This window comes from Bos indicus, chromosome 12, assembly GCF_029378745.1.
Source record: "Bos indicus isolate NIAB-ARS_2022 breed Sahiwal x Tharparkar chromosome 12, NIAB-ARS_B.indTharparkar_mat_pri_1.0, whole genome shotgun sequence".
NCBI lineage: Eukaryota > Metazoa > Chordata > Mammalia > Artiodactyla > Bovidae > Bos > Bos indicus.
The window spans coordinates 32,481,897-32,506,993 of NC_091771.1; the positions used below are offsets into that span (position 1 = coordinate 32,481,897).

The 25,097-nt window shown below is 45.2% G+C and overlaps 1 protein-coding gene and 1 long non-coding RNA gene across 3 annotated transcripts in view; one reads left to right on the forward strand and one right to left on the reverse strand.

Moving 5' to 3' along the window:
• The first annotated feature begins 7,726 nt into the window (after positions 1–7,726).
• The window catches only part of USP12 (ubiquitin specific peptidase 12), a 59,924-nt gene continuing 42,553 nt past the window's right edge, over positions 7,727–25,097 (forward strand). Inside the window, exon 1 of one of the 2 annotated variants that reach the window (XM_070800254.1) lies at positions 7,727–7,952. In XM_070800254.1, the coding sequence (XP_070656355.1) occupies positions 7,905–7,952 (48 nt within the window). In that variant the 5' untranslated portion in view covers positions 7,727–7,904. Of the gene's footprint in view, positions 7,953–8,369; positions 9,449–25,097 lie in introns of those variants that run through there. The other variant, XM_070800253.1, reaches the window with a different exon arrangement.
• On the reverse strand, positions 17,324–20,408 carry LOC139186209 (uncharacterized). The gene is made up of 2 exons (XR_011569755.1): positions 19,555–20,408; positions 17,324–19,059 (listed from the first exon to the last, which is right to left on the reverse strand). It is a non-coding gene; the product is annotated as an uncharacterized lncRNA (long non-coding RNA).

A 25,097-nucleotide genomic window follows, 5' to 3' on the forward strand; every position in this document is an offset into this window, starting at 1 on the left:
CCTTGGCAGGCTCCTCAAAGTCAAGTGCACAGGAGGCCCGGTGGGTGGTAAGATGCAAAAATGGCAATAAAATCACAGGTCAGAGGCAAACGTTTACAATACAAACTCCAAGTACATGGTTAAATTCTGGTGAATCATAGAGAAAAACTGCCCTGACATTTTTGAGAAGTAAGTCATAAGGAGAGGTCAGGATGAAGTAAGATGCTGCCTCCACAGAAAAATCCTAAAGGCACAATCAAGAAAGTCAGAGTCATGATTGGGGAAGTTAGATGTAGGTGCTTCAGACTCTCAGAGTCCACAAAGTGCATTTTCTCTCTTTTTTTTTTCCTGATGCACTTTCTTACAAGAGCTGAGCAAATGCTGAAATGAAAATGCGAAACTCCAGACGGAAGAGACTCAGAGAAGCACTGGAGTGTCTCTGAGTGCTTTCAGAGACTTCACATTCACTGCATGGATTATTCAGCATAAATCAGTTCTACCTGCTCTGGAGGGGACATGCTTAAAGAGTAGGTGTTTATCAGTTTCTGTTCATTCACTGACGTTTATTCACTGAACACTTAACTGTTCTTTCTCAGGCCTTGGGGATAGCTCTAAAACAGACAGGGTTCCAGTTATCACAGATTTACACACAGTGGCATCAGAGTGGGCCTCCTGGAGAAGGTGACCATGTAAAGGAGGAGAGTGTTCCTGGGAGAAGGAATGGCCAGTACAGAGGCTCAGAAATGGCTTGGAGCTCGTTGGTGTTTGAGGAAGAAGATGGAGGTGAGTGTTACTTAAAAGATATAATTATGTTACTCTGAGATTTTCCAATTTTTCCCTTTGGATCAGATGACCCTACTCTCCAGTAAGTGGTAGAATTCTGGATGACCTAAAGAAGAAACAAGCACCTTCTTCTCTGCACAATGATAATGCTACAAATCACACAGTTGGTACTTAGCTGACTTAAAGTGGTTTGTGTACACGTCTTCTCTCTCAACTAGATGGCAAGCTTCTCGAAGGAGCAAGCTTTTTGTTCCTGAAGTGTCGGAAGTATTCAACAGATACGTGTCACTAAAAAACTGCAATTCAGAAGCACAAAGTTGAGTAATCGTATGACTGGAATGGCTCACATTTGTATCCAAGGTTGGCTCTCTCTCTGTGTTCCCCCCTTTTCACAGGAGATAGAGTGGCTGATTGAAACCATTTGAAAACATATCCACTTCTCAAGTCACACTCAGCAGCTTTTGCACTTTTTCTAATCAGCTAGGATGCTCCCCAGTTTTCTCCCCAGCCTCCCACAGTCAGGCCCTGCTTAGTAAGGAGCCAAGCACTGAACAAACCATTCTGGGTTACCGCTGTGCTCACCAGAAGTCACGGTTTTTCTCCCCAGTTACAGATCAGTTAGTTTGGTGTCTCCTTGAGATTCTCTACCGTGTTTAGGCTCAAAAACGGCAGGATGAAGAATCCAAATAGAGAATAGGAAGGACGAGAAACAGGTTTCTCTCTTTTTTAATATTTATTTATTTTTATTAAACAGTTCATTTTGTATTGGGGTACCACTATAGCCAGTTAATGATGTTGTGATGGTTTCAGGTGAACAGCAAAGGGACTCAGCCATACATATACATGTGTCCATGTATTTATTTACTTGGCTGCTCCAGGTTGTAGTTGCAGTATGTGGGATCTAGTTCCCTCACCAGGGATCAAACCCAGGGCCCCCTGCATCAGGAGCATGGAGTCTTAGCCACTGGACCACCAGGGAAGTCCCAGGAAACAGTGGAGTAGGCTGCTTCTCCCATTTAGTAAGGATGGAGATAGCCATAGAGGTTCCAGAGACCATAGCCCTTGCTGGTCATTGTAGGTTGGATTGCATCCCCTTAACACTCCACCCTCATCTCCACAGATACCATGGACCACTCAGTGCCCCAGCCTTAGACGAGCCTCAGGCTCAGATGGGTGTCCTCTGTGGTCCCTTCCCTCACCCCTGTTCATCCTGTTCTCCCAGGTTGTGAAGCTGGTCTCAGCTCGTCCCTCCTGCAGGCAGACATGCTTCACTCTCTCAGCTCGTTTTCCGTAAAACTCACCTGTTCGTCCCCAAAGGACCATGTACTCCTGAGGCCACAGATTTCTCTTAAATTGGTCAGTAGATGACCAGTTGATATTGGTTTTAAGGAATGAACTAATTTTTTTCAGTTTTAAATAGAGTATAAAGGGGCTGTGCCTTTGGCCCTCTATTTGAAGACCTAGATTTAAACAATGACAAAGTTTTAGATATATTAGCTACAATGCCATGCTGCCCAGCAAAATAGAGTTGTATATCCATAGAGCATATGGTTCAACTTCATTCGTCTGAATTAGAAATCAGCCTTGAAAAGACAGTCACTGATTTGTTGATTGACCAACAAAAGAACATCATTGTTTTGATTAAATTATGGGGGGGCTTCCCAGGTGGCACTAGTGGTAAAGAACCTGCCTGCCAGTGCAGCAGACGTTAGAGACGTGGGTTCGATACCTGGGTCAGGAAGATCCCCTGAAGGAGAGCATGGCAACCCACTCAAGTTTTCTTGCCTGGGAAATCCCATGGACAGAGGAGCTGGCAGGCTACAATCCATAGGGTTGTAGAGAGTTGGCACGACTGAAGCAACTTAGCATGCTGGACAGTTTGTTGTTGTTCAGTCACTCAGTCATATCCAACTCTTTGCAACTCCATGGACTGCAGCACTCCAGGCTTCTCATCCTTCACTGTCTCCAGGAGCTTGCTCAAACTCATGTCCATTGAGACAGTGATGCCATCCAACATCTCATCCTCTGTCGTCCACTTCTTCTCCTGCCTTCAATCTTTCCCAGAATCAGAATCTTTTCCAATGAGTTGACTCTGCATCAGATGGTCAAAGTATTGGAGCTTCAGCTTCAGCATCAGTCCTGCCAATGAATTTTGTTGTTCAGTTCCTCAGTCATGTCTGACTGTTTGTGACCCCATGGACTGCAGCACACCAAGCTGTCCTTCACCATCTTCAGCAGCTTGCTCAAACTCACGTCCGTTAAGTTGGTGATGCCATCCAACCATCATTCATTCATTTCAATGAATATTCAGGGTTGATATCCTTTAGGATTGACTAGTTTGATCTTGCTGTCCAAGGGACTCTCAAATTTGAAACCATCAGTTTCACAGTTCAAAAGCATCAGTTCTTTGGTGCTCAACCTTCTTTATGATACAGCTCTCACATGCAACTGGACAGGTAGATGATGTTAATTAGTGCCACCAAGAAGGTTAATTCACTCAACTGTCAAGGATCCAGAGAGAGAAGGGGAGAGACCCTGGGTTTTCAGCAGTTGGGTCTGGCCCCTGGCCCTGTACTGTGTGGGCAGCGCTGAGATAAACATGGTAAAATGAGCACAAAATGATCCAGGTCCAAGGGCCTTGGGAGCTTCTGTTAGCAAATGCATCTAAAATACAGATCAGATGACTGGCACACAGCAGAGCCTTGTCCCATCAGAGGGAGTGAGCTGGCAGCCTGCGAGCTGTACTCACCCATCCTGATTATTAAAACCCCAAAAAGCTTGCCAGTCTATGCTGAATGCCAGACATGTTTATAACCGTGTCTCCAGGTTTTATCCTCGTCATACTCCTCTCTCTCTCTTTTTTTTAATATGTTGTTGAGTCACTAAGTTGTGCTCCTCTGTCCTCCACTATATCCTGGAGTTTGCTGCAATTCAAGTCCACTGAGTCCGTGATGCTATCTGAACATCACACCCGTCACACCCCTCTGGGGTAGGCATAAACATTACTCTTATCTTCCAATTGATGAAAGTAAGGCAAAGCACTATCTCTGTGAGTATATTTTGTAGCTAAAACCTGGATTTGGGTCCCAAAGGAGTGAGTACCTTTCAACCTCATTCTGTTAGAATCAAAATGAGGCACTTTGACATTTACTGGGTTAGCAGAGTATATAGAAGTGTGACCTCGGGAGCCGGGTTAAAATCCTGGTTCTATTGCTTACTAGTTGTGCAAGCTTGGAAAGTTCTTTCTGGGCCTCTGTTTCCTCATCTGGAATGAGGTAGTGGTGGCACCGACTCCATGCCTGGTGCACAGAGAAGCCCTTGATAAACACATCCTGTCATTGTGGGTGTCTTCCACACTTCTCCCCACCTCCTCACACTTCTCCCCACCTCCTCACCGTGTCCTTCCCTCCCCATCACAGGCAACATCTCACTCACTGATGTCAGCTGGTTGCAAACCCTAATGCCTGCAGGGGAGAGAGAGGCAGAAGTATACAAAGTGACACTTGGTGAACTGGAGGCAGGAAGAGAACAGAAAATACAAAGTGGCTTGCAAGGAACTATACAAGGAAATATATAAAAGATTGTGCAAAATTATTCAGATGAAGCCATTTAAATAAATATCGTGCTGACCAAATGGAATCAGCTTGGCCCTAGGTTGTTTACTTGGTTGGCCCCTGAAGTTATCCGGGCGTAAACTGGAGCTGATACACTCAGGGAGGCCTGAAAGAAGTCAGTTGCACACAAACGCATCTTTTCCCTGCATACAATGAAGCTCTTTGTGAAGCTGATATGGCTGCAGGTGAAGACTGTGTTCTAAACCCAAATAATCCCTTTCAAACTCTGGGGGCGAAAGTGTGACATTTCAGCTTAATCTTATCTTCAACAGCATTATAGATGGTAGAAAACAAAAACCAAAAAACGCACACCAGCGTAGCACCTAGTGTATGGAAGACTCTCTTCTTTACATTTGTATCTTTCTATTCAACTTTAGGCTGGAGACCCAAGGCATTGAGATATTTGCCTTTTGGATCTGTGATATCACCCAATTTATTTAAGTTTTTGACCTCACTGTGAGGCATGAGAGATCTTAGTTCCCCGACCAGGGATCAAACCTGCATCCCCCGAAATGGAAGCACAAGAGTCTTAACTGCTGGACCGCCAGGGAAGTCCCTCACCTGAATTTTGATGACTCTAAATTACAAAGGTCTGTACAGTCAAAGCTCTGATTTTTCCAGTAGTCATGTATGGATGTGAGAATAGGACCATAAAGAAGACTGAGTGCTGAAGAACTGATGCTTTTGAATTGTGGTGTTGGAGAAGACTCTTGAGAGTCCTTTGGACAGCAAGGAGATCAAACCCATGAATCCTAAAGGAAATCAATCCTGAATATTGGAAGGGCTGATGCTGAAGTTGAAGCTCCAATACTTTGGCCACCTGATGCAAACAGCCGACTCATTAGAGAATACCCTGATGCTGGGAAAGATCGAAGGCAGGAGGAAAAGGGGACAACAGAGGATGAGATGGTTGGATGGCATCACCGACTTAATGGATATGAGTTTGAACAAACTCCGGGAGATGGTGAAGGACAAGGAAGCCTGGTGTGCTACAGACCATGGGGTCACAAAGAGTTGGACATGACTGAGCAAACTGAACACCAACCAACACAACGCTGGTAATTCTACCAGAAATCCATGTAGAAAAGTCCTTGTTCTTACGTGCATGATTGATTGTAAGCTCATCAGTTGTGTCCGACTCTTTATGATCCTATAGACTGTAGCCTGCCAGGCTCCTCTGTCCATGGGTTACACTTACACGTAAATCTGGTGGCTTCTGTTCCATGGACAAGGAAAGATCTCGGTGGGCAGCATAGATAGAGGTGGGGCTCAAGTTCTGGTGCGGACCTGCTTGATGGGGCAAGATGAAGATAGATGTCAACCCAAATAGGGAGACAGCATCAAGGGGCATGGTGACACTGGTAGGAGGCCCAGGCACACACTGGGGGCCTAAGCAAGATGGACCATACCAAGAAGGAATTCAGGTGGGTGATACTTTCCGGTCTGGGCAGAGAAACAGGGAGATGAGCACCCAACACCCTGAACGTGTGTTTTGGAGTTTTCTAGTACTGGCTCAGGTATCAGGGCAAAGAGGGTGGGCCTGGCTTCCCAGGAGGCAGGTGCCTGGAGCATCAGGCCAGCTACTATGGGACTTAGTTACATTCTGTTTGCAATTTATTTTCCCCCCAAGCAAGCTTATAATGGAAATCACTATGGAAACAGCATGCATGTACCAGAAATCTATTTTTCACCTAAATTTTGTTTGAATGTTTTGTTTTTTTGAGTGTTTTGAACTGAGGAGATAAGGAATATCTGATTTTAGATATATGTCTGAATTTCTGCCCCACTGAAATAGGGGAACCCAAAAAAGCATTCCATGACCACAGTTCTTTAATTGTGAAAAATCACAGCTTTCTAATACAATAAGGGCTTCCCAGGTGGCTCAGTGGTGGAGAATCCGCCTGCCAATGCAGGAGCCACAGGAGATGCAGGTTTGATCCCTGTATGGGGAAGATTCCCCTGGAGAAGGGAATGGCAACCCACCCCAGTGTTCTTGCCTAGAGAATCCCATGGACAGAGGAGCCTGGCCAGCCACAGTCCTTGGGGTCGGTAACAGTCAGACACGACTGAGTGACTGAGCACACATGCAGGCTAATACAATAGTTTATATTCTATTAACTTGAACTTCTTTCTCAAATAGGAAGAAGTGAAGCTGAGATGCCTGACAGGAAGGACAGGGTGCAATGATGCATTTTACAAAAGTGGAAAATGGTAACTGTCCTCCTGGCTAACACCAGCTTCACCATTTCTCACAGGACCTTTTTCTCACTTGCGGGACTACTTGTCCCTGGGAACATCATCATCACTGCTAGGTTGAGATCTTTCCTATTTTGCAACTCGACTTTCAGAACAAATATATTTAGAAACTATATTTATAACCAAATTCTAAATTTATGGCCAAGAAGCAGGCAGGAAAGCAGCTTCGCCCCCTTCCTCGTAATTTACCTTTCTTGATTCAAAGAGCTAAATATATATAGTTTCTTCTTTGCCCCTTTCACGTTTATTGAATTAATTTGTCTTTCGCTAAATCATGGTGTTTTGACCCAGGTTATTCACCCAAAGTGTGTAAAAAGAGACAAACCACCTTGTATTTTAGCTGTTTGGGATGTTGGATGACCTGGGCTATTTTAACCGTCCAGAAGCAGGTTTCCTCCCATCGCACCCAGGATTATCGAGACCGCCCCTCAGTTTTCTGGGCAGTGGAGGCTAGCTGTTCCTTCGGCCGTGCTAGAGGCTGGAGGTCAGCTCCTTTCAGGATGGGCGCTGGTCGCCCCCGCGACCCTCTTCGTCCCTCACCCGAAGCGGAGGCTCTAGGACCGCGAGGGCCGCGGGCGGGAGGCGGTGCCGCTCGAGCCCCGCCCCGGCCGAGCGCGGGGTGGAGCCGGCGCGGGAGTTCCCAGAGTGGCGCGTTCAGGGAGGAGGAGGGAGGTGGAGGGAGATGGAGGGAGATGTCCGCGGGGAGAGGGCGGGCCCGGCGCGGGAGTGGGCGGGGCTCGAGGCGGCGGGCGGGGCTCGCTGCTGTGGGCGGGGCCGGCACGGGAGAGGGCGGGGGTGCGCGGCGGTGGGCGGGGCGGCGGCGGCGGGCGGGACCGGCGCGGGACTGGTCAGGGCGCGCGGAGGTGGGAGGGGCGGGGTGGCGGAGGGGCGGGGCGGAGGCGGTGGCGGTGGGCGGGGCGGGCGCGCCGCCGGGCCGCGCAGCAGCCGGGCAGGCTGGGCATTAGGGCCTCGGCGGAGCCCGCTCCCCAGCGCGCTGGGCGGGGTGCGCGGCGGGCAGGCGCGGGCCCGGAGGCAGCGGCTGCGCCCTGCGCCGGGGAGGAGCCGGGGGCGGGCGGCCGGCAGGCGGGGGCTGGGGCCCGCGGCGGGGAGTGCCGGAGCGCCGGCGGCGAAAGCGGCAGCGGCGGCTGAGCAGGCTTGGTGCGTGGGTCCGCGGCGGCTCGGGGTCGGCCCGCGGTGCGAGCGGGCGGCCCGGCTGCCTCCCTCCCCGCCCGCCGCCGCCGCCGCGATTCGGTGGAAGATGGCGCTGGGCGGATGGAAATCCTAATGACGGTCTCCAAACTCGCCTCCATCTGTACCATGGTAGGTGCGGCAGGCGGGCGGCCAGCGTCCCCGCCCTTGCCGCCCGCGGGGCCTAGCGCGGGGCCGGCCGGGGGCGGTTGGACGGCGCGGCCCGAGCGCGGGCGGAGCGGCCCCGGGGCGCGCGGGGGCAGGGAGGGGCGCGGGCCGGCGGTGCTCCCGATCGCCGCGGCTCTGGGGGGCCGGAGGCGGGAGCACGCGCGTGGTGCCCCAGCCTTTGCGTCCGGAGCGCGCGGGGCCGAGGCGGGGTAGGTAGGTCCCGCTGCCGGCCCGCGCGCACGGAAGTCGGCGCAGGTCTGCTCCCCGCGCCCTGGCGAGGCCGCGTCCCCTCGCCGGGCCCGGGGGACGGGTGTGTGTGTGTGTGTGTGTGTGTGTGCGCGAAGGGGGAAACTCTAAAGTGCTGTCGAAACTGACCCCCCCCCTCCTCCCCACCGTGTCTCCTCCTCGGAGGTGACTGAGCTCCCCGGTTTGCAGCCGGGGAGTCTTGTCTGGGAATGCCCGCCGATCCTGAGAACAGCTTAAGCGTTCCTGTCGTTTGTTTACTTGAACGCACTAGACGCATCGGTGTGTGACTTGAAGTATTTCTGTGCGGGAACAGACGGCAGCAGCATCGCTGTCTTGTGTCGTGTCGGGGGCTTTTAAGTAGAAGGGGAAAAGAGCTTCAGGGGAAAAGAGCTCCTGCCTCGTGGACAAGTCCCGAGTTAAGCAGAGCGAACGTGCGTTTAAATCTTGGTGTTCTGTGCGTGGCCGGGGTACCCGTTGTCACTCCACACGATGGGGGCGAATTCGTTTCCTTAGTTCCTTATGGCTTTAACATCTGGCGATCTCTCTGGCGATCTTAGTTATGAGCCGTCTCAGGAAAAAAAAAAAAAGTTATTCTTTTACCACGTGGGCCTAGCGATCACGTTTATTAAAGACTCCTGCAGTCTTTCCTTCTGTTTTACGCCTTCCCAGCCCTTTTTGTGCCTGTGGGAAATTCCCCCCGCCCCCCACCAGCTGTCTTCCTCGTATGGGTGGTACATTTCCTGTACCTTTCTTGAAGGAGCGGCGAATCCGATCGGAAAGATGGCTTTTAGCCGCAGATTTCTGAACTGCACCCTGAGAAACAGTATTTTTAAAAATGGCTGAAATCAGGTGGGATTAAAATCTACAGTATTAAAGACATCACGCTGAAGAATGAATCATGAAGAGTCCATTTCCTCAAGTGGATGTTTTTCTTGAACAGTTCACGTTTTAGGAAAGCATTGATGTTAAAGGGACCGTTTTAAAGGATGATTTCCAAGGGTCAGGTACATTAATTACGCTTAGATGTGTCAGTTATCATCTTACTCTGTTTCAGAAGGAATGTGATAATTAAGTCTTTGAAAATGATAATCTCGATAATCTCACCAGATTGCTGAGCCTGCACAGATTGCCGGGTCATGGTTCCCTGTCAAAGTCTAGAGTTTCTGGAGAGATGTGTCTGTCTTACTGCCTGCTCATCCACTCCAGTATTTCAGGTATACATTTAGCACCTACTTCGTACAGGAGGGTGTGCTGAGCGCTGGGGATACAACAGTAGTCAAGTGGGACTTTTGCTTTCATGGTTGTTTACCTTCTAGTTAAGGGAAACAAGCGTCATTCACATTAACGAATTTATAGATGCACTAGTCACATTAAGAAAATGAGGCAGAGCAATTTGCCATGTCAAACACTGAGTGGGATCTTGATCTCAAGAACCTTATACTCTAGAGTTCTTTCTAGGGCTTCTGCTCTGGTGCATTAATTGCATGTAGTGTAATGTGTGTATTGTTGGCAGATACAGAAACATCAGTGCTCAGCCAAATGAGATTGCTCCTGAAGCAGTGTTAAAGTTGGGTGTGTCAGTTTTCATATTTGAATAAAAACTCTGACGCTGTCCGAGATAGAGCCGAACATCTCAAAGTAGCCTGCGATCTTTTGCTTAAGGAGCACTTCAGCCTATCTTCTGAGATATCACCAAGTAGACAACGAAGCAAAGCAAAGTATTTACCTGTGTGCCTTTGTAGATTTCTGGTGCATTCACAGCTCTCTCTCAAGCAGGTAGCCTTACTTGAATAATCTTACAGCTGTCCATCCCCAGCCTTCATCCCCACTCATGTCTTTTCACAGCATTTTTTTAATCTCAGTGGTACTTCCCACACTAGCTATGTTGTAAAGTTTTCTCTTATCGCCTTATTATGATAGATTGTAAAGGCCTTAAGCAGAGGGACTGTTGTTTATTTGTGCAGTTTGGTAGAGCACTACCTTCTGCGGACGGTCAAGAGTTTGTCCGGGTCCCTTCCGTCCCATGCCAATGTCTGGGGGGAGGGGGTTTCGCTAAACGTGGCTGAGATTGAGGTTGTGTGTTGGTTGGTAGGAGGAGGGGGCTGGATCTCTCAGAGAATCAGCAGCTGTGAAAACATTTATAATGAGTTGACATTTTATACTATAAATAATAAAGTTGACAGAATTTTATTTCACCTGTCAACATAAGGCACTTGGGCAAATCAGCAGTCCCTTGGACTTGGATTGGATTAAGTACCTGTTAAAAGCGAATCTCTTCCAAAGTGCCTTCTCCTAGATCACTGTTCTGCTGGCATGTGAATGTTAGTCAAGTTTGTTGCTCTTAAGTCAATGTTACAGCCTAATCGAGTGAGGGATTGCGTTTAGGCTGCAGGGAATCCATCTGCAGGGTGCCTCTAGAAACCCCTCTTATTTATGATGTCCAGGAAATAATTTCAGTATCACATGGTGCTTGTTTTGCCGCCAAAGTAGCTCCTGACTTGAGGGCCTGGCATGGAGGATTTACCCAATATTTAATTTGTACTTCATCGTGGTGAAATAATGGGAAAGTGACAAATGCATGTAGAGAGGCGGCCTGCGTTTGGAAATCAAAGTGAAGTTGTAGAGCAGCTTGTAGCGGCTGGGACCTGGTGACCACACGGGTCAGGGCCGTCAGGAAGCACAGTAGGGGGTGCTCCGGGGATGTGAGAGGCATCTAGGCTTGTTTGGGTTGTAGGAGTCCTGGCCGGGGAAGGGGCATGGGCCGGGGCTTAAGTAAAGGAGAAGTTGTGGCAAAGGAAGGTGGTAGGTGGTGGGGTGGCCTGGCTTCTTGCCCGTCCCCAGTCTCTGGAGTCAGCTAGGTCCCCTGGAACATGGGACTGCTGAGCCAAGAGCATAATCTGCAGCTTGGTGTCTGACAAGTTCGCTTCGAAAAAGGCGTGGGAATCTTGAAACTGACTGTACTTACTGCAGGAAAGTCACAGTTGAGACTGGCTACTTGTCTTATTGAGTCTCACTGGGGTCACTCACCCATGGTGCCTTGTTCATGGGAATGAGGCTGTGGGGTAGGCTCTTCTTGTAGTCTGAATATTCTATTAAATAATAACATTCTGTGTTCCTTCTTAGGAAATAGGGTGGATGTGCTGTGCTCAGTTGCTCATTCATGTCTGACTTTGCAACCCCGTGGACTGTAGCTCATGGAGATTCTCCGGGCAAGAATACTGGAGTGGGTTGCCATTCCCTTCTCCAGGGGATCTTCCTGACCCAGGGATCGCACCCAGGTCTCCTGCATTGCAGACAGATTCTTTACCATCTGAGCCACCAGGGAAGGGTGGATGTAGTTCTTTTATTAGCGAAATATTTAATTAATTTTTATCTATACTTTAGTAGTAAAATTAGTGTTTCTGTGACAGGAATATTTAAAGTGAGTTGCTGTTGGTTTTCTAATTTTGCCGTTTTTAACGTTAACTTAGGAGGGATGAAAACTTCAAAAATAAGGAGTCTTCTGTCATATAATTGGTTGGATAGGAAATGTTTGAAGAGGTGTTTGAGGACCTTAGTGGATAAATCGTTGAGAATAAGTTTTATTTAAGCCAGCTGATCTTCTGAATTTGGCCAGAATACATACTGGACATAAAAAATTATTCTCATTATAGAAAATTTGGAAAATATTCTATTAAAAAGAGTTTGGAAACTCTGAAGGCAGCAGAAAATAATTTACTTTACCCTCCCCCCCCACCCCCAGAGCTTGTTTTGTCTTTAAAAAAAAAAAAATTCACCTATTTTTGGCTGCTCTGGGTCTTTGTTGCTGCTCAAGGGCTTTCTTTAGTTGCGGTGCACAGACTTCTCATTGTGGTGGCTTCTCTTGTTGTGGAGCCACAACTCAGAAGTTGGGGTGCATGGGCTTTAGTTGCCTGAGGTATGTGAGATCTTCCACCATCAGGGATCGAACCCTCGAACCTGTGTCTCCTGTATTAGCAGGCAGATTCTTTACCACTGAGCCACCAGCCTCCCTTTAAAGTCAGATTAACTGAAGCTTACCTGAAAGTTTTACTGTCTCCAGAAAGATTATGTAAGCGCTTATTTAGCATTAATTCGTTTCCAGCAATCTTCATTTTTTAGATTTAAACGATCTGATTTTGTTTTGATTTCTCTCTCAGTAGCTCCGTTCTAGAAGCTTAATATAGTATTTTATAATGTGTCCTACCGCATGGTATAATTAAAAAGAGCAGTTGGACCAGAAGGAAAACTCTAGTCCAGATTTTGACATTTAGATCTGCGCATATGGGAAAGTCTCTTAAAACTTTCCGAGTTCATTTTTCTCATTTGTAAAATAAAGGGGTTGGACTAGACGCTAATAAATATTCCTTCTGTGTTTGTTTCCTTCTAGATCTAAAACTCAGTATTCTCTAATCCTTTTAGAGTTTATAAATTGACTGTTGATTTCATCATTTTGGGAATGTTAATCATGTTTAATTAATTAATTTTACTTTTACTTTTTTGACCTCCTTCACCCAGTTCTCTCCACACTTCACCCTTGTCGGCTCTGGCAACCACCACTCTTGTTTTCTGTATCTATGAGCCTTTTTTTTTTTTTTTAAGATGCCACATATAAGTGAGCTTATATGGTATTTGTCTGTCTGACTTATTTCACCTAGCATAATAACAGTAATATCCATTCATGTTGTTGGCAATGGCAAGATTTTTTTTTAGTGGTTGAGTAACATTCCATTGTATACACATACCTCATGTTCTTTATCCATTCATCCATTGATGAACATTTAGATAGTTTTTTTCCATATCTTGGCTATTGTAAATAGTGCTGCACTGAACATAGGGGTCCATTTATCTTTTTGGATTAGTGTTCTCATTTGATATGATAAATGTCCAGAAGAGGAATTGCTGGATCATATGGTAGTTCTATTTTTAATTTTTTGAGGAGCCTCCATATTGTTTTCCATAGTTGCTGTATCAACTTACATTCCTGCCAACAGTGAGCAGATTCTCTTTTCTCCACCTCCCCATTAACACTTGTTATTTTTTGTCTTTTTGACACATTCTAACAGGTGTGAGGTGATACTTCCTTGTGGTTTTGATTTGTATTTCCCTGGTTATTAATGATGTAGAGTATCTTTTCATGTAACTTTTGGCAAATGTGTGTATGTTTTTTTCAAAAGGTGTCTGTTGAGATCTTCTGCCTGCTTTGTAATTGGATTGGCTTTTTGCTATTGATTTGTATTAGTTCTTTCATATATTTTGGATATTAGTCCCTTAGCAGATACATGATTTACAGTAGTTTCTCCTGTTCAGTAGGTTGCATCTGATCATGTTTTAGATAACATGAAGAGCATGGAATTAGATATAGTTAAATATGGATTATACCTAGTTTGCTAGTTTTTAAAAAATGTTGTGGAATTTATGGATAATTATGGTCCAAAGTAAATGTTTGTTCTTTCAAAAGCATTTAGTGGAGGTGGAGAAGGCAGTGGCGACCCACTCCAGTACTGTTGCATGGAAAATCCCATGGACGGGGGAGCCTGGTGGGCTGTGGTCCATGGGGTCGCTAAGAGTCGGACACGACTGAGCGACTTCACTTTCTCTTTTCACTTTCATGCATTGGAGAAGGAAATGGCAACCCACTCCAGTGTTTTTGCCTGGAGAATCCCAGGGACGGGGAAGCCTGGTGGGCTGCCGTCTATGGGGTCGCACAGAGTCGGACACGACTGAAGCGACTTAGCAGCAGCAGCAGCGGTATCACTATTTTATTCATTAAGGGGCTCAATCCACATAGCTGTTTACTTATTTTCGACAGTTTTTTCTTTTCCGATACCATTTTTTAAAGATTTTTGAATTGCTGCCCTTTTTGAGGGCTTTCCTGGTGGCTCAGATGGTAAAGAATCCACCTGCAAAGCAAGAGTCCTAGGTTCAATCCCTGGGTCAGGAAGATCCCCTGGAAAAGGAAATGGCAACCCGCTCCAGTGTTCATGCCTGGAGAATCCCATGGACAGAGGAGCCTTTGCATCCATCGGGTTGCAAACAGTCGGACACGACTGAGTTACTGAGCAGGTATAAGCCCTTTTTGAGATTCCACATTTATTTTCACGGGTGTGAGTGTGATCTTGGACAAATTAGTTCTCTGTACCACGATTTTCTTATCTGTAAAATGGGGGTGAAATAACGTCCACTTTATAGGGTTCTAGAATGGTACTGGCCCATGACTAATCATCTGTTGTGTTTGTAGTTATTATTATTATCTTTGTAAAGTGGTTTGCTCCCCTCCATGAGGTAAGGACTCATTGGCACTTCTAGTTAATGTCAGGTTAGCAAATACTAGTAACCAAAATGGAAATCTTTTAAATAAAATGCAGTTATTTTAGTTCATTTTTATCGTAAGCAACATGAGTTTATTAATAGTATATGCTTCTGAGAAAGCACACATTTATTTTGAAGTTAAGTGGGTTAGATCATAATATTCAAACTAAGAATGTGGATTGTCTTTTTTCTCCTGTTTTGAGTGGTTTGTAGGAACTACTGCTTTTGGCTGGGAATAAAAATGGTCTAAATTTGCAACATTCTCAAACATGTTTGAGAAGTTTAGATAAGTTGGGAATAGTACTTTGAGAAGAAAAGTCTTATTTTTTATACTGAAAAAAAGCACACCAACTTGTCATCATTGGTAGAATGGAGTTTGTGTTTTAAAGTCAGCTTCAGGCCTTATTTCCTTTTGGATTTTCCTGTTCTTCCCTGGGGCCACATTGTTGCATTTGATTCCTTCATGCCCTGGTCCCCTACCAGGGTGACACCTCTTGTTGGCCTGTGGTGCAGTTACCAAACCTGCTTTTCGAAGAGGATTGTTGAAATATCTGTAAAATGGTTTGTGTTGGAAGAAAAAGGTAAATGCCAGGTATAACGGTGAGTTATATGAGATGCTGAATCAATAATCCAGAGACCCAGTACTGTTGAAAATACCCATATAGAAGTCATCATCATTTAAAACCTTATGCACAGAATTTATATTAGAAGGAGACGAGAGAAATGGTTTTTGTATACATAATTCATCTTGGAAGAAAAACCCTGACGTCTACTTTCCCAGAAGTACTCAATCAAGAAGAATTTCGTGATGCTGTGAAGTACATGATATTTAATATAGAATGTGATTGTGTGAGTGGTGTGGGTCTTCATAATCCTGTATGTTCACTGGCTTATCCTTTGCCGCTGCGGCTTCCAAAGAAAGATCAGCTTTTTCTCAGAGTTGTGTGACGTCTATAGAACGATGTCGAAGCTTGCTTAGGACCTCCATCTGTAGTAATCCACACATCGAAAGCTGCAGGCCAGTAAAAATTTTTTTCCAGCTCAGAACAAGTGGATATTTTTCCAGTGCCAGCTGACAGATATTCTTATTGAAATGCTTCATAGGTTCAGGGACCAACCCTGCACTTTCTACTTGTGAATAGTGGTCTCATCATGGTATATTTTAAAGGAGTTAGAGTATTGTTGCCTTTGGTTTTATTTTAGTCCTTTTTCTTTCAGTGACCTAAGCCAGGCTTCTTCCTGATGCTAAGTGTGTAAATGCTTTTCATGGAAGGCGTGATGGATTTATTCTTTTTAAGCTAATAGCGATGTGTTCTTTTTTGTTCCCCCCCGTAAAGAGTGCCTTTTCTTCATAAGTGCTTTGAGGAAGTATTCGCGGGGACCTGCATGCTGTCAGGGTGCGTGCGGTATTGAGAATATGAAGATGAGCATGATGAGCTCTGGTCTCACAGGACCTTCCCGTTCAGTGTGTCCCGAATAGGTCATAGTTGTGCCCAGAGAGAAATCTTCTTGGCTGCTGGGCAACCAGGAGCTGTCTGGATTGACCAGAGACCCTTGACCAATTTGCATCCAGAAAAGAACCCGCCTGCCAGTGCAGGAGACATGAGAGACGTGGGTTCAGTCCCTGGGTCGGGAAGATCCCCTAGAGAGGGAAATGGCAGCCCACTCCAGTATTCTTGCCTGGAGAATCCCATGGACAGAGGAGCCTGGCGGGCTACAGTCCAGGGGGCCACAAAGAGTCGGACTCGACCGAAGCGACTTAGCAGACAAGTACGCGTGAGAATAGTCTTACCTGTATGTTCCTGTGGGCTCCACACTTAGTACTCACTATGTGTACCATGATGAGAAAAAGGTCGGGAAGGAGGCCAGACGTATACAGCACATCAGGAGTGAGGAATAATCAGTATGGGAAAGAGGAAGTGGTCATTTCTCCCTGGGAAAGAGACGAGGGCTTGGGGAGGAAACCTCTCGGAAGAGATCGGAACTTAATGCTGTTGCTGTTGTTCAGTCGCTCAGTTGTGTCCGACTTCTTGCGATCCCATGGACTGCAGCACGCCAGGCTTCCAGCACGCCAGACACTGTCCTCCGGTGTCTCCCGGAATTTGCTCAAATTTGTGTCCACTGAATCACTGATGCTATGTAACCATCTCATCCTCTGCTGCCCCCTTCTCTTGCCCTCAGTCTTTCCCAGCATCGGAGTCTTTTCCAGTGAGTCGGCTCTTTGCATCAGGTGGCCCAAGTATTGGAGCTTCAGTTTCAGCATCAATCCTTCCAGTGAATATTCAGGGTTGAATTTAGTGCAAGGAAGTCAGTCATTGTGTGAGCAGGAAGAGAGGGGATTCCAGAGGTGAGCAGAGGTGCAGCCTCCTGGGATCTGCATTTATCCTGAGAAGGTGTAAGTTCAGAGGAGAGTTGGGATAAAGGTATAGTGGAGTTGATAAAGGTACATTGGTAAATTTTACTACATTGATTGTTAAAACGTTGCTTTTAAAAAATATGGTGACAATAACATGATGAAGTAGAAGGGACTAATGGTAGTTAAAAACTTGTTAAAAGTCTTGTCCCCTATCCAAAAAACCTCCCCAAAAACAGTATTAGAAAATTGTAAGTTGTATATGCATGGTAAAAATGAAGGCTAAATATATACCTACACAAGAAATGATTTTCCTTGTTTCCAAACTAGCTGAAACTTTATCACTCAAATTCTGAGGGCAGGAAAATAGGAAATATAAGATTGAAAAAAAAAAAAACAAAAGAAAAAGATGAACAGAAAACCAAAGTAAAATGGAAGAAAGCTGTTTTATTAATTATAATAAATCTAAATGGATTAAATTCATCTGTATTATAGGGAAGGAACTATCAGATTACATAAAGAACTAAATATCGCTTAAAAACCTTTGTAAAACAAAAGGACAATGTATATAACAATAACACAATACTATCATCACCTCTAAGAACTTAATGTGCAGATAGCTTTTCTAGATATTTTAAGATCATTCAAGCCCTTTTTTTGTTAGTCTCATACTCCTTCTCACATCTGTCATCTTGAAGATCCTTTCAGAGTGAGGAAAGCTCAGGAAATATCAGCCCCACTTTCACAGAGTACAAAAACAAGCTTCAAGTCGTCCCCAAAGCGACTGGAGGTGAGATCCCTGTTTCTTGACTCCCTAGTCCGTGATGGTATCTACAAGACAATACGTTGCCTCTTTCATGGTTGAGATACAATTGTTTTTCTTTCCTTTTTAAACAAGAATTTAGGAAATTTTTTTGTCCCTAATTTCTAAGCTTCTCTGTATGTGTGTGTAGCTTTGAGTCCCACTCCACTTACTAATTATGTATATTTGGATGGACCACTTACTGTGAGATGGAATCATTCTCCCCATTAGATCAAATGAGAGAAAGCCTGTGAAGGGAGATGATCCATGTGGAACTGCTTTCTTTGCACTGGAAACATAAATGGAGATCCCCGTGGTGGTTGGTGATGGGCATTCGTCCTCAGGGGCAGAGGTCGGGGCGTGTCTGGCCACCTGGGCTGTGGCATGGCAGCGGGCTCCCAGGTTCCCTTTGACGAAATAGAAGTCAGTGCAGAGTTTGAAAATGAGTGTTTTAGTGATCCTGGTCTTGCGGTGCTCAGGTAACTGATGAAGCACAATTTTAGGTTCTCTTTCATTAAAAAAGTCTTTTAGGGATTTATGGTTCATAGACTTTTTTTTTCTTTTCTTTCTAATGAGGTATCTGTGGGCTTGGTTCTCCTATGACATGCAGTTCATTGCCAAATTATTTGTGCTGTGAGGGAGCAGTTTACTTGTGATGTCAGCTAACTTCTTGTTGTTTCCTTCTAGTGCCATTTTTTTTTTAAGGTCTAAAATTATAGTGAATCAATTGTGTTAATCTCTATAGTATTCATCTACCTGAGTTTTTCAGGAATGCCTGAAAAGAAAGCTTTAGTAATTCTTTCAAATTAGGATTGTAGAAAGAGAGCCCATCTGGGCACAAAGAAAGGAAGCAGTGGAGTAAGTCCTAGGGGCAAGGAAAGTAGAAAATAAGAGCCCCCTATTCTCTGGAGTGGAAAATATGTTTATAATGTGAGATCCTGTAGACATAAACATTTCCTCTGCTCTGAACCTCAGTCCAGAAAGCCAGCCACTGTCATTTTGAAGAATTTTTTTTTCTTTCTTCCCTAGAATGTTGTTCCACAGTTTTGTTTTGTTTTTTGGTTTGTTTGCTTTCCCTGATGTTGGGACGATTCCCTGGTGTTTAATCTGCTTCACGGAAGTGCTCTTCTGCAGGATGATCAAGGTGGTACCTTGGGGTAGCAGTTGGTACTTTGAAGTTTGCACGAGGAAGATGTGTCTTGAAATAGCAGAGGAAGGGTGTTCTGGTTTCTACTGAACAAGACAGCATGTTTAGACGGTTTCAGACTTCGGCCGTGAATGACGTGGCTTTGGTTCATCCAGGAGCAGGCGAGGAATGGAAATCAAGTGTTCTCCGTGTCCCCCTGAGGGAATCAGGGTTACTAAAGGTGAACAGAAGTCGGAACAGTTTTGAAATGTTAAAGGCTCAAAACTAGATACAGTTGATCAAAAACGAAACCCCAGGTACTGGATTAACGACTCTGCTAGGCAAATTTATTATTTTTGTTTTCGTTAATTTGCATGTCATTCTTTAAAAAGACAGTTCATTTTTTTTTTTCAAGACTAGTTTCTCTAGTTTACTAGTGAGTTTCATTTGTTTTTGCTGCGTATTTTAACTTGAAGGAGGCTTACGTCTCCCTCCCAGGGGACGCAGCCAGCCCACAGGACGATTCCCCTCCCTGGTTAAGCAGGTGCCCCCGGGGGAGCTGGTCAGCCCAGCAGGAGAAACCTAGAGGCACCTGTGAGCGCTCTGGTGGGTTTTCCCTATGAAAATCCAGCCCTCGCCCCATGACCACGCTTGCAAATCTGCCTCGTTGTCGTCTTCTTTGAAGACACTCATACGTTGCCCTTTTCGACCGAAAAGTGGACTCTCTTACCTTTTCTCATCTCTGCTTGTGGTTTGTTTTTATTTTTGTCCGTTCGAGGCGGCGTGGCTGCCTCTCTCGTGTCCTCCCGCCTCTCTCCCGTGGTTGCAGTTTTCACCCCAGATGTCATCTTCTCTCCTTTTCGCTCCAGGAACTGCGCTGTGGTTCTTATACCACCCTGTATGTTGTGTTAGTGATGAGCTGGCTCATCTCCGTGGTCACTTTCGAGGCGGGGTGGTGCCTCTGTCTCTTGTCCTCCCACCTGTCCCCCCATGTGTTAGACCTGGGGTGGTAGATACGCCTCTGAGGTTGCATAAATTGTTTGGAACTATTAAAATGAGGATTTTAAAAGGGAGCACTTTGAATGCGTTACCCCACCTCCTCAGCCTTGCTCCTGCTGAGAAGGTGTCCCTTCTAAGTGACTCGTCCTTTTCTCACGCTGCTTTGAATTTTTTCTCCTTGTCTTTGACTTTCAGCGTTTTCACTATCACATGCCTGGTTGTGGGTCTGTGTGTTTATGACCTATAGATTCTTAAATTCGGGTTTATGTTAAATGCCTATACCATTCAGTTGAAAGTTTGTTTGTTTTTTTTAGAGTGGTACATTTCAGTTATAATATATCAACTTCATAGGCCAGAGTGATTAAATTCATTCAAAATCATTGTGTCTCAACCAAGAATATATTACTGCAGTTAAATATTACAAACATTCTCACAGAAGACATTCTTAAGAAAATTGGAAGCAAACTAAAATGAAATGATAGTGTGAATTCCTTTCATGAGTTGTATATTGGCATGCCTTTAGACTAGCCTTGCTGAGTATTTATGCCACAGATGAAATTGCTGGGTGTGAGCTCTTTGGAAAGGCAGTGCTCTTGAGGGTGTCCTGCATGCTTATCGGATGGTGTATTAGCTTCGTAGGGCTTCTGTAACAGGAGCTGCAAACTGAATGGCTTAGAACAAGGGAAATTTATTGTCTTACAGTCTGGAGGCCAGAGTCCAAGTCCACGGTCTGGACAGTGTACTGCGCCCTTGGAAGGTGCTGGGCTCCCTGCCCCGCCGCCAGCATCTGAGAGTCTCACTTGGAAGTCTGAGCCTCAGGTGTCCCGTGGCTTGTCAGTGGCCACCTTCCCCTGTGTCCCTTCACATCATTTTTCCTCTGTGCGTGTCTATGTCTCAATTCCCCTTTTTAAAAGGACACCAGTCATACTGAATTGGAGTTCACCTTAGTGACCTCATTCTAGCTTGATTACTTCTGTAAAGACCCAGTTTTTAAATAAGGTCACAATCCACGCTGCTGTGAGTTAAGTTTTACATACATCTTTTTTTTTTTGGTGGGGAGGGTGGGAATGGATACAGTTCAGTTCATAACGGGTGGCTTAAAGAAACATTGCCATCTCAATCCTTTCAGAAATCAGATAGGGACTTAAAGAGCTGTAGTTTTTTGGTGGTGAGGGGGGAGCAACCAGTTTAAGTGTCTTTTAAACTAACTAGTGTAAATATCTCTAACGTCACTTGTGAGCCAAGATTGGACCTGTGCAGTGGTGGACACTTAATATTCCATTAAACCAATGATGGCTGACGTTTTCTGGAAGTGGATGTAGTTGGTTAGCTGTGCGATTTTTTTTTTCCCCTTTGTGATTGATCGTTTGCTACCTTCTACCCAGCTTCCCACTCCCAAGTCTTTCACAGATGTGTGATGTTTTCTTTTAGTTACATGGATACTTACTAAGAAATTTTACTGTCTTACTGATTATAACAGGAAAAAATGTGATGGACAGCAATGTGTAAAGAAGCCAGAAGTCACCAGTAACCCATTAATCATTTACTCGTATTTGATTACATGTTTTTGTATCTCTCCTGGTCTTTTCCATACATGGCAGACATGATTTTTAAAACACAATTTGTATTATTAAATATGCTCTTACCGTCTTGTGGGTAATTGAGTTAATTATTAATACTAGCGCTCTCATAGCAGACTTTTATTTGCTCTTGTATCTTTCTATTCTCTGACCTCTTGGAAACCAAGATATATTTATTTTTGTTGTTTCTCATTCTCTCTTCTGACAACCAGAGTTTAGTATTACAGATTTACAGTTTTGGAGTTTAAAAAGAACCTTTTGACAACTGGCCCTTTACAATAAGTATGTGGTGCAGGGGAGCTAAATCTGACATCCTGATATTTCACAGTGATGTGCAGATTCTGAATGAACTCCCTTAAGCATCATGGTTTAGTTTGAAGCTCAGTGGGAGCTAGTGTACATTATTATTAATTTGTCCTTCCTTCTGAAAAGCTGCCAAACTGGAATGGCAAGCATTGGAAGAGAGTGGTTATGTAGGAAGTCTCCAGCCAGCAGACTGATTTCCAGAGGTCTTTTTGAAAGTCAGTCAGTTGGTGCTCATTGACTCTCCAGCGGAAACAGTGTATATAATTTAGTTCCTTAGCCAAACGGATAAGGCCTGTTTTAGCCCGAGTGTTACTGTGGTTCAGCCACATTATGACATGTGGTTCATGCAGAGGGGCTGCTGTTGCCACCTGGGAAGGTGGGACTCAGTCTCATGTTTTTGCTGCCTGTTGTTTTTCAAGAAGACTCCCTGGGGAAGGTCTTGCACTTCGCTAGTGATCTGAGGTGGACCTGACATTGGGAAGGGGGTGTGATGAGGAGGGGGAGCTCTGTGATTCTTACCCGCGTTGCGCTTTCCCCTCTGCCATTTATTAGTTACAGTCATGGGCCTATTGCCTTCAACCCTTGAGTTTATTTTCTGTATAAAGTGGGCCCCACATAATGTGCGTAATAGCTGGGTAGTGCTGACTGCATACTTGTCATTATTCTAAGCCCTTGGCATACATGAATCCATTTAGTTTTCATGGTAGTTCTGTGGGGTCGGAACTGTTGTTTTCCTTTACGGGTGGGAAAAGTGAAAGTGAAAGTCGCTCAGTTGTGTCTGACTCTGTGACACCATGGACTATACAGTCCATGGAATTCTCCAGGCCAGAATACTGGAATGGGTAGCTGTGCTCTTCTCCAGGGGATATTCCCAACCCAGGGATCGAATCCAGGTCTCCTGCATTGCAGGCGGAAAAAGAAGAGAAGCGAAAAGCAAAGGAGAAAAGGAAAGATATAAACATCTGAATGCAGAGTTCCAAAGAATAGCAAGAAGAGATAAGAAAGCCTTCTTCAGCGATCAATGCAAAGAAATAGAGGAAAACAACAGAATGGGGAAGACTAGAGATCTCTTCAAGAAAATTAGAGATACCAAAGGAACATTTCATGCAAAGATGGGCTCGATAAAGGACAGAAATGGTATGGACCTAACAGAAGCAGAAGATATTAGGAAGAGATGGCAAGAATACACAGAAGAACTATACAAAAAAGATCTTCACGACCCAGATAATCACGATGGTGTGATCACTGACCTAGAGCCAGACATCCTGGAATGTGAAGTCAAGTGGGCCTTAGAAAACATCACTATGAACAAAGCTAGTGGAGGTGATGGAATTCCAGTTGAGCTATTTCAAATCCTGAAAGATGATGCTGTGAAAGTGCTGCACTCAATATCCCAGCAAATTTGGAAAACTCAGCAGTGGCCACAGGACTGGAAAAGGTCAGTTTTCGTTTCAATCCCAAAGAAAGGCAATGCCAAAGAATGCTCAAACTACCGCACAATTGCACTCATCTCACATGCTAGTAAAGTAATGCTCAAAATTCTCCAAGCCAGGCTTCACCAATATGTGAACCGTGAACTTCCTGATGTTCAAGCTGGTTTTAGAAAAGGCAGAGGAACCAGAGATCAAATTGCAAACATCCGCTGGATCATGGAAAAAGCAAGAGAGTTCCAGAAAAACATCTATTTCTGCTTTATTGTCTATGCCAAAACCTTTGACTGTGTGGATCACAATAAACTGTGGAAATTCTGAAAGAGATGGGAATACCAGACCACCTGACCTGCATCTTGAGAAATTTGTATGCAGGTCAGGAAGCAACAGTTAGAACTGGATATGGAACAACAGACTGGTTCCAAATAGGAAAAGGAGTACGTCAAGGCTGTATATTGTCACCCTGTTTATTTAACTTATATGCAGAGTACATCATGAGAAATACTGGACTGGAAGAAACACAAGCTGGAATCAAGATTGCCGGGAGAAATATCAATAACCTCAGATATGCAGATGACACCACCCTATGGCAGAAAGTGAAGAGGAACTCAAAAGCCTCTTGATGAAAGTGAAAGTGGAGAGTGAAAAAGTTGGCTTAAAGCTCAACATTCAGAAAACGAAGATCATGGCATCCGGTCCCATCACTTCATGGGAAATAGATGGGGAAACAGTGTCAGACTTCATTTTTCTGGGCTCCAAAATCACTGCAGATGGTGACTGCAGCCATGAAATTAAAAGACGCTTACTCCTTGGAAGGAAAGTTATGACCAACCTAGATAGCATATTCAAAAGCAGAGACATTACTTTGCCAACAAAGGTTCATCTAGTCAAGGCTATGGTTTTTCCTGTGGTCATGTATGGATGTGAGAGTTGGACTGTGAAGAAGGCTGAGCGCCGAAGAATTGATGCTTTTGAACTGTGGTGTTGGAGAAGACTCTTGAGAGTCCCTTGGACTGCAAGGAGATCCAACCAGTCCATTCTGAAGGAGATCAGCCTTGGAATTTCTTTGGAAGGAATGATGTTGAAGCTGCAACTCTAGTACTTTGGCCACCTCATGTGAAGAGTTGACTCATTGGAAAAGACTCTGATGCTGGGAGGGATTGCGGGCAAGAGGAGAAGGGGACGACAGAGGATGAGATGGCTGGATGGCATCACTGACTCGATGGACGTGAGTCTCAGTGAACTCCGGGAGTTGGTGATGGACAGGGAGGCCTGGCATGCTGCGATTCACGGGGTCGCAAAGAGTCGGACACGACTGAGCGACTGATCTGATCTGATCTGATCTGATCTTTACCACCTGACCCAACAGGGAAGCAAACCGAGGCACAAAAAGCTGAAGGAGTTTTCCTACCGTCATGCAGATCTAGGGTTCAGATCACTTGAGTCTGGGTCCAGAGTCTTGGTTTATAACTGTCTCACTTAACCGGTTGTCCAGAAGCACTGCTCTGAGGTTACTGGGGGGCTCGCAGGTGGCTCAGTGGTAAAATACCCACCTGGCTATGTAGCAGACGTGAATTTGATCCCTGGCTTGGGAAGATCCTCTGGAGAAGGAAATGACAACCCACTCCAGTGTTCTTCCCCAGGAAATCCCATGGACAGAGGAGCCTGGCAGGCTAGAGTCCATGTGGTGGCGAAGAGTCAGACACAACTAAGTGACTGAGCACACACACATGAGGTTTCTAGGAGGAGTAAATGAGATGGTATATCAGGGATCTGGTTCAGTAAACGTTAACTCCCTTCTTCAGCTCTCAAGTAGTCCTCGAGGAACCCTGTGTATTCATGGCTGACTATATACTCAATCAAGTTATGAATTTCCTGTATCAGCAAGGTGAATTTTAATAACATAGTAGTACTTCGCTTGACCTGTCTGCACATTACCTTCTTATTTCAGGTGGAAA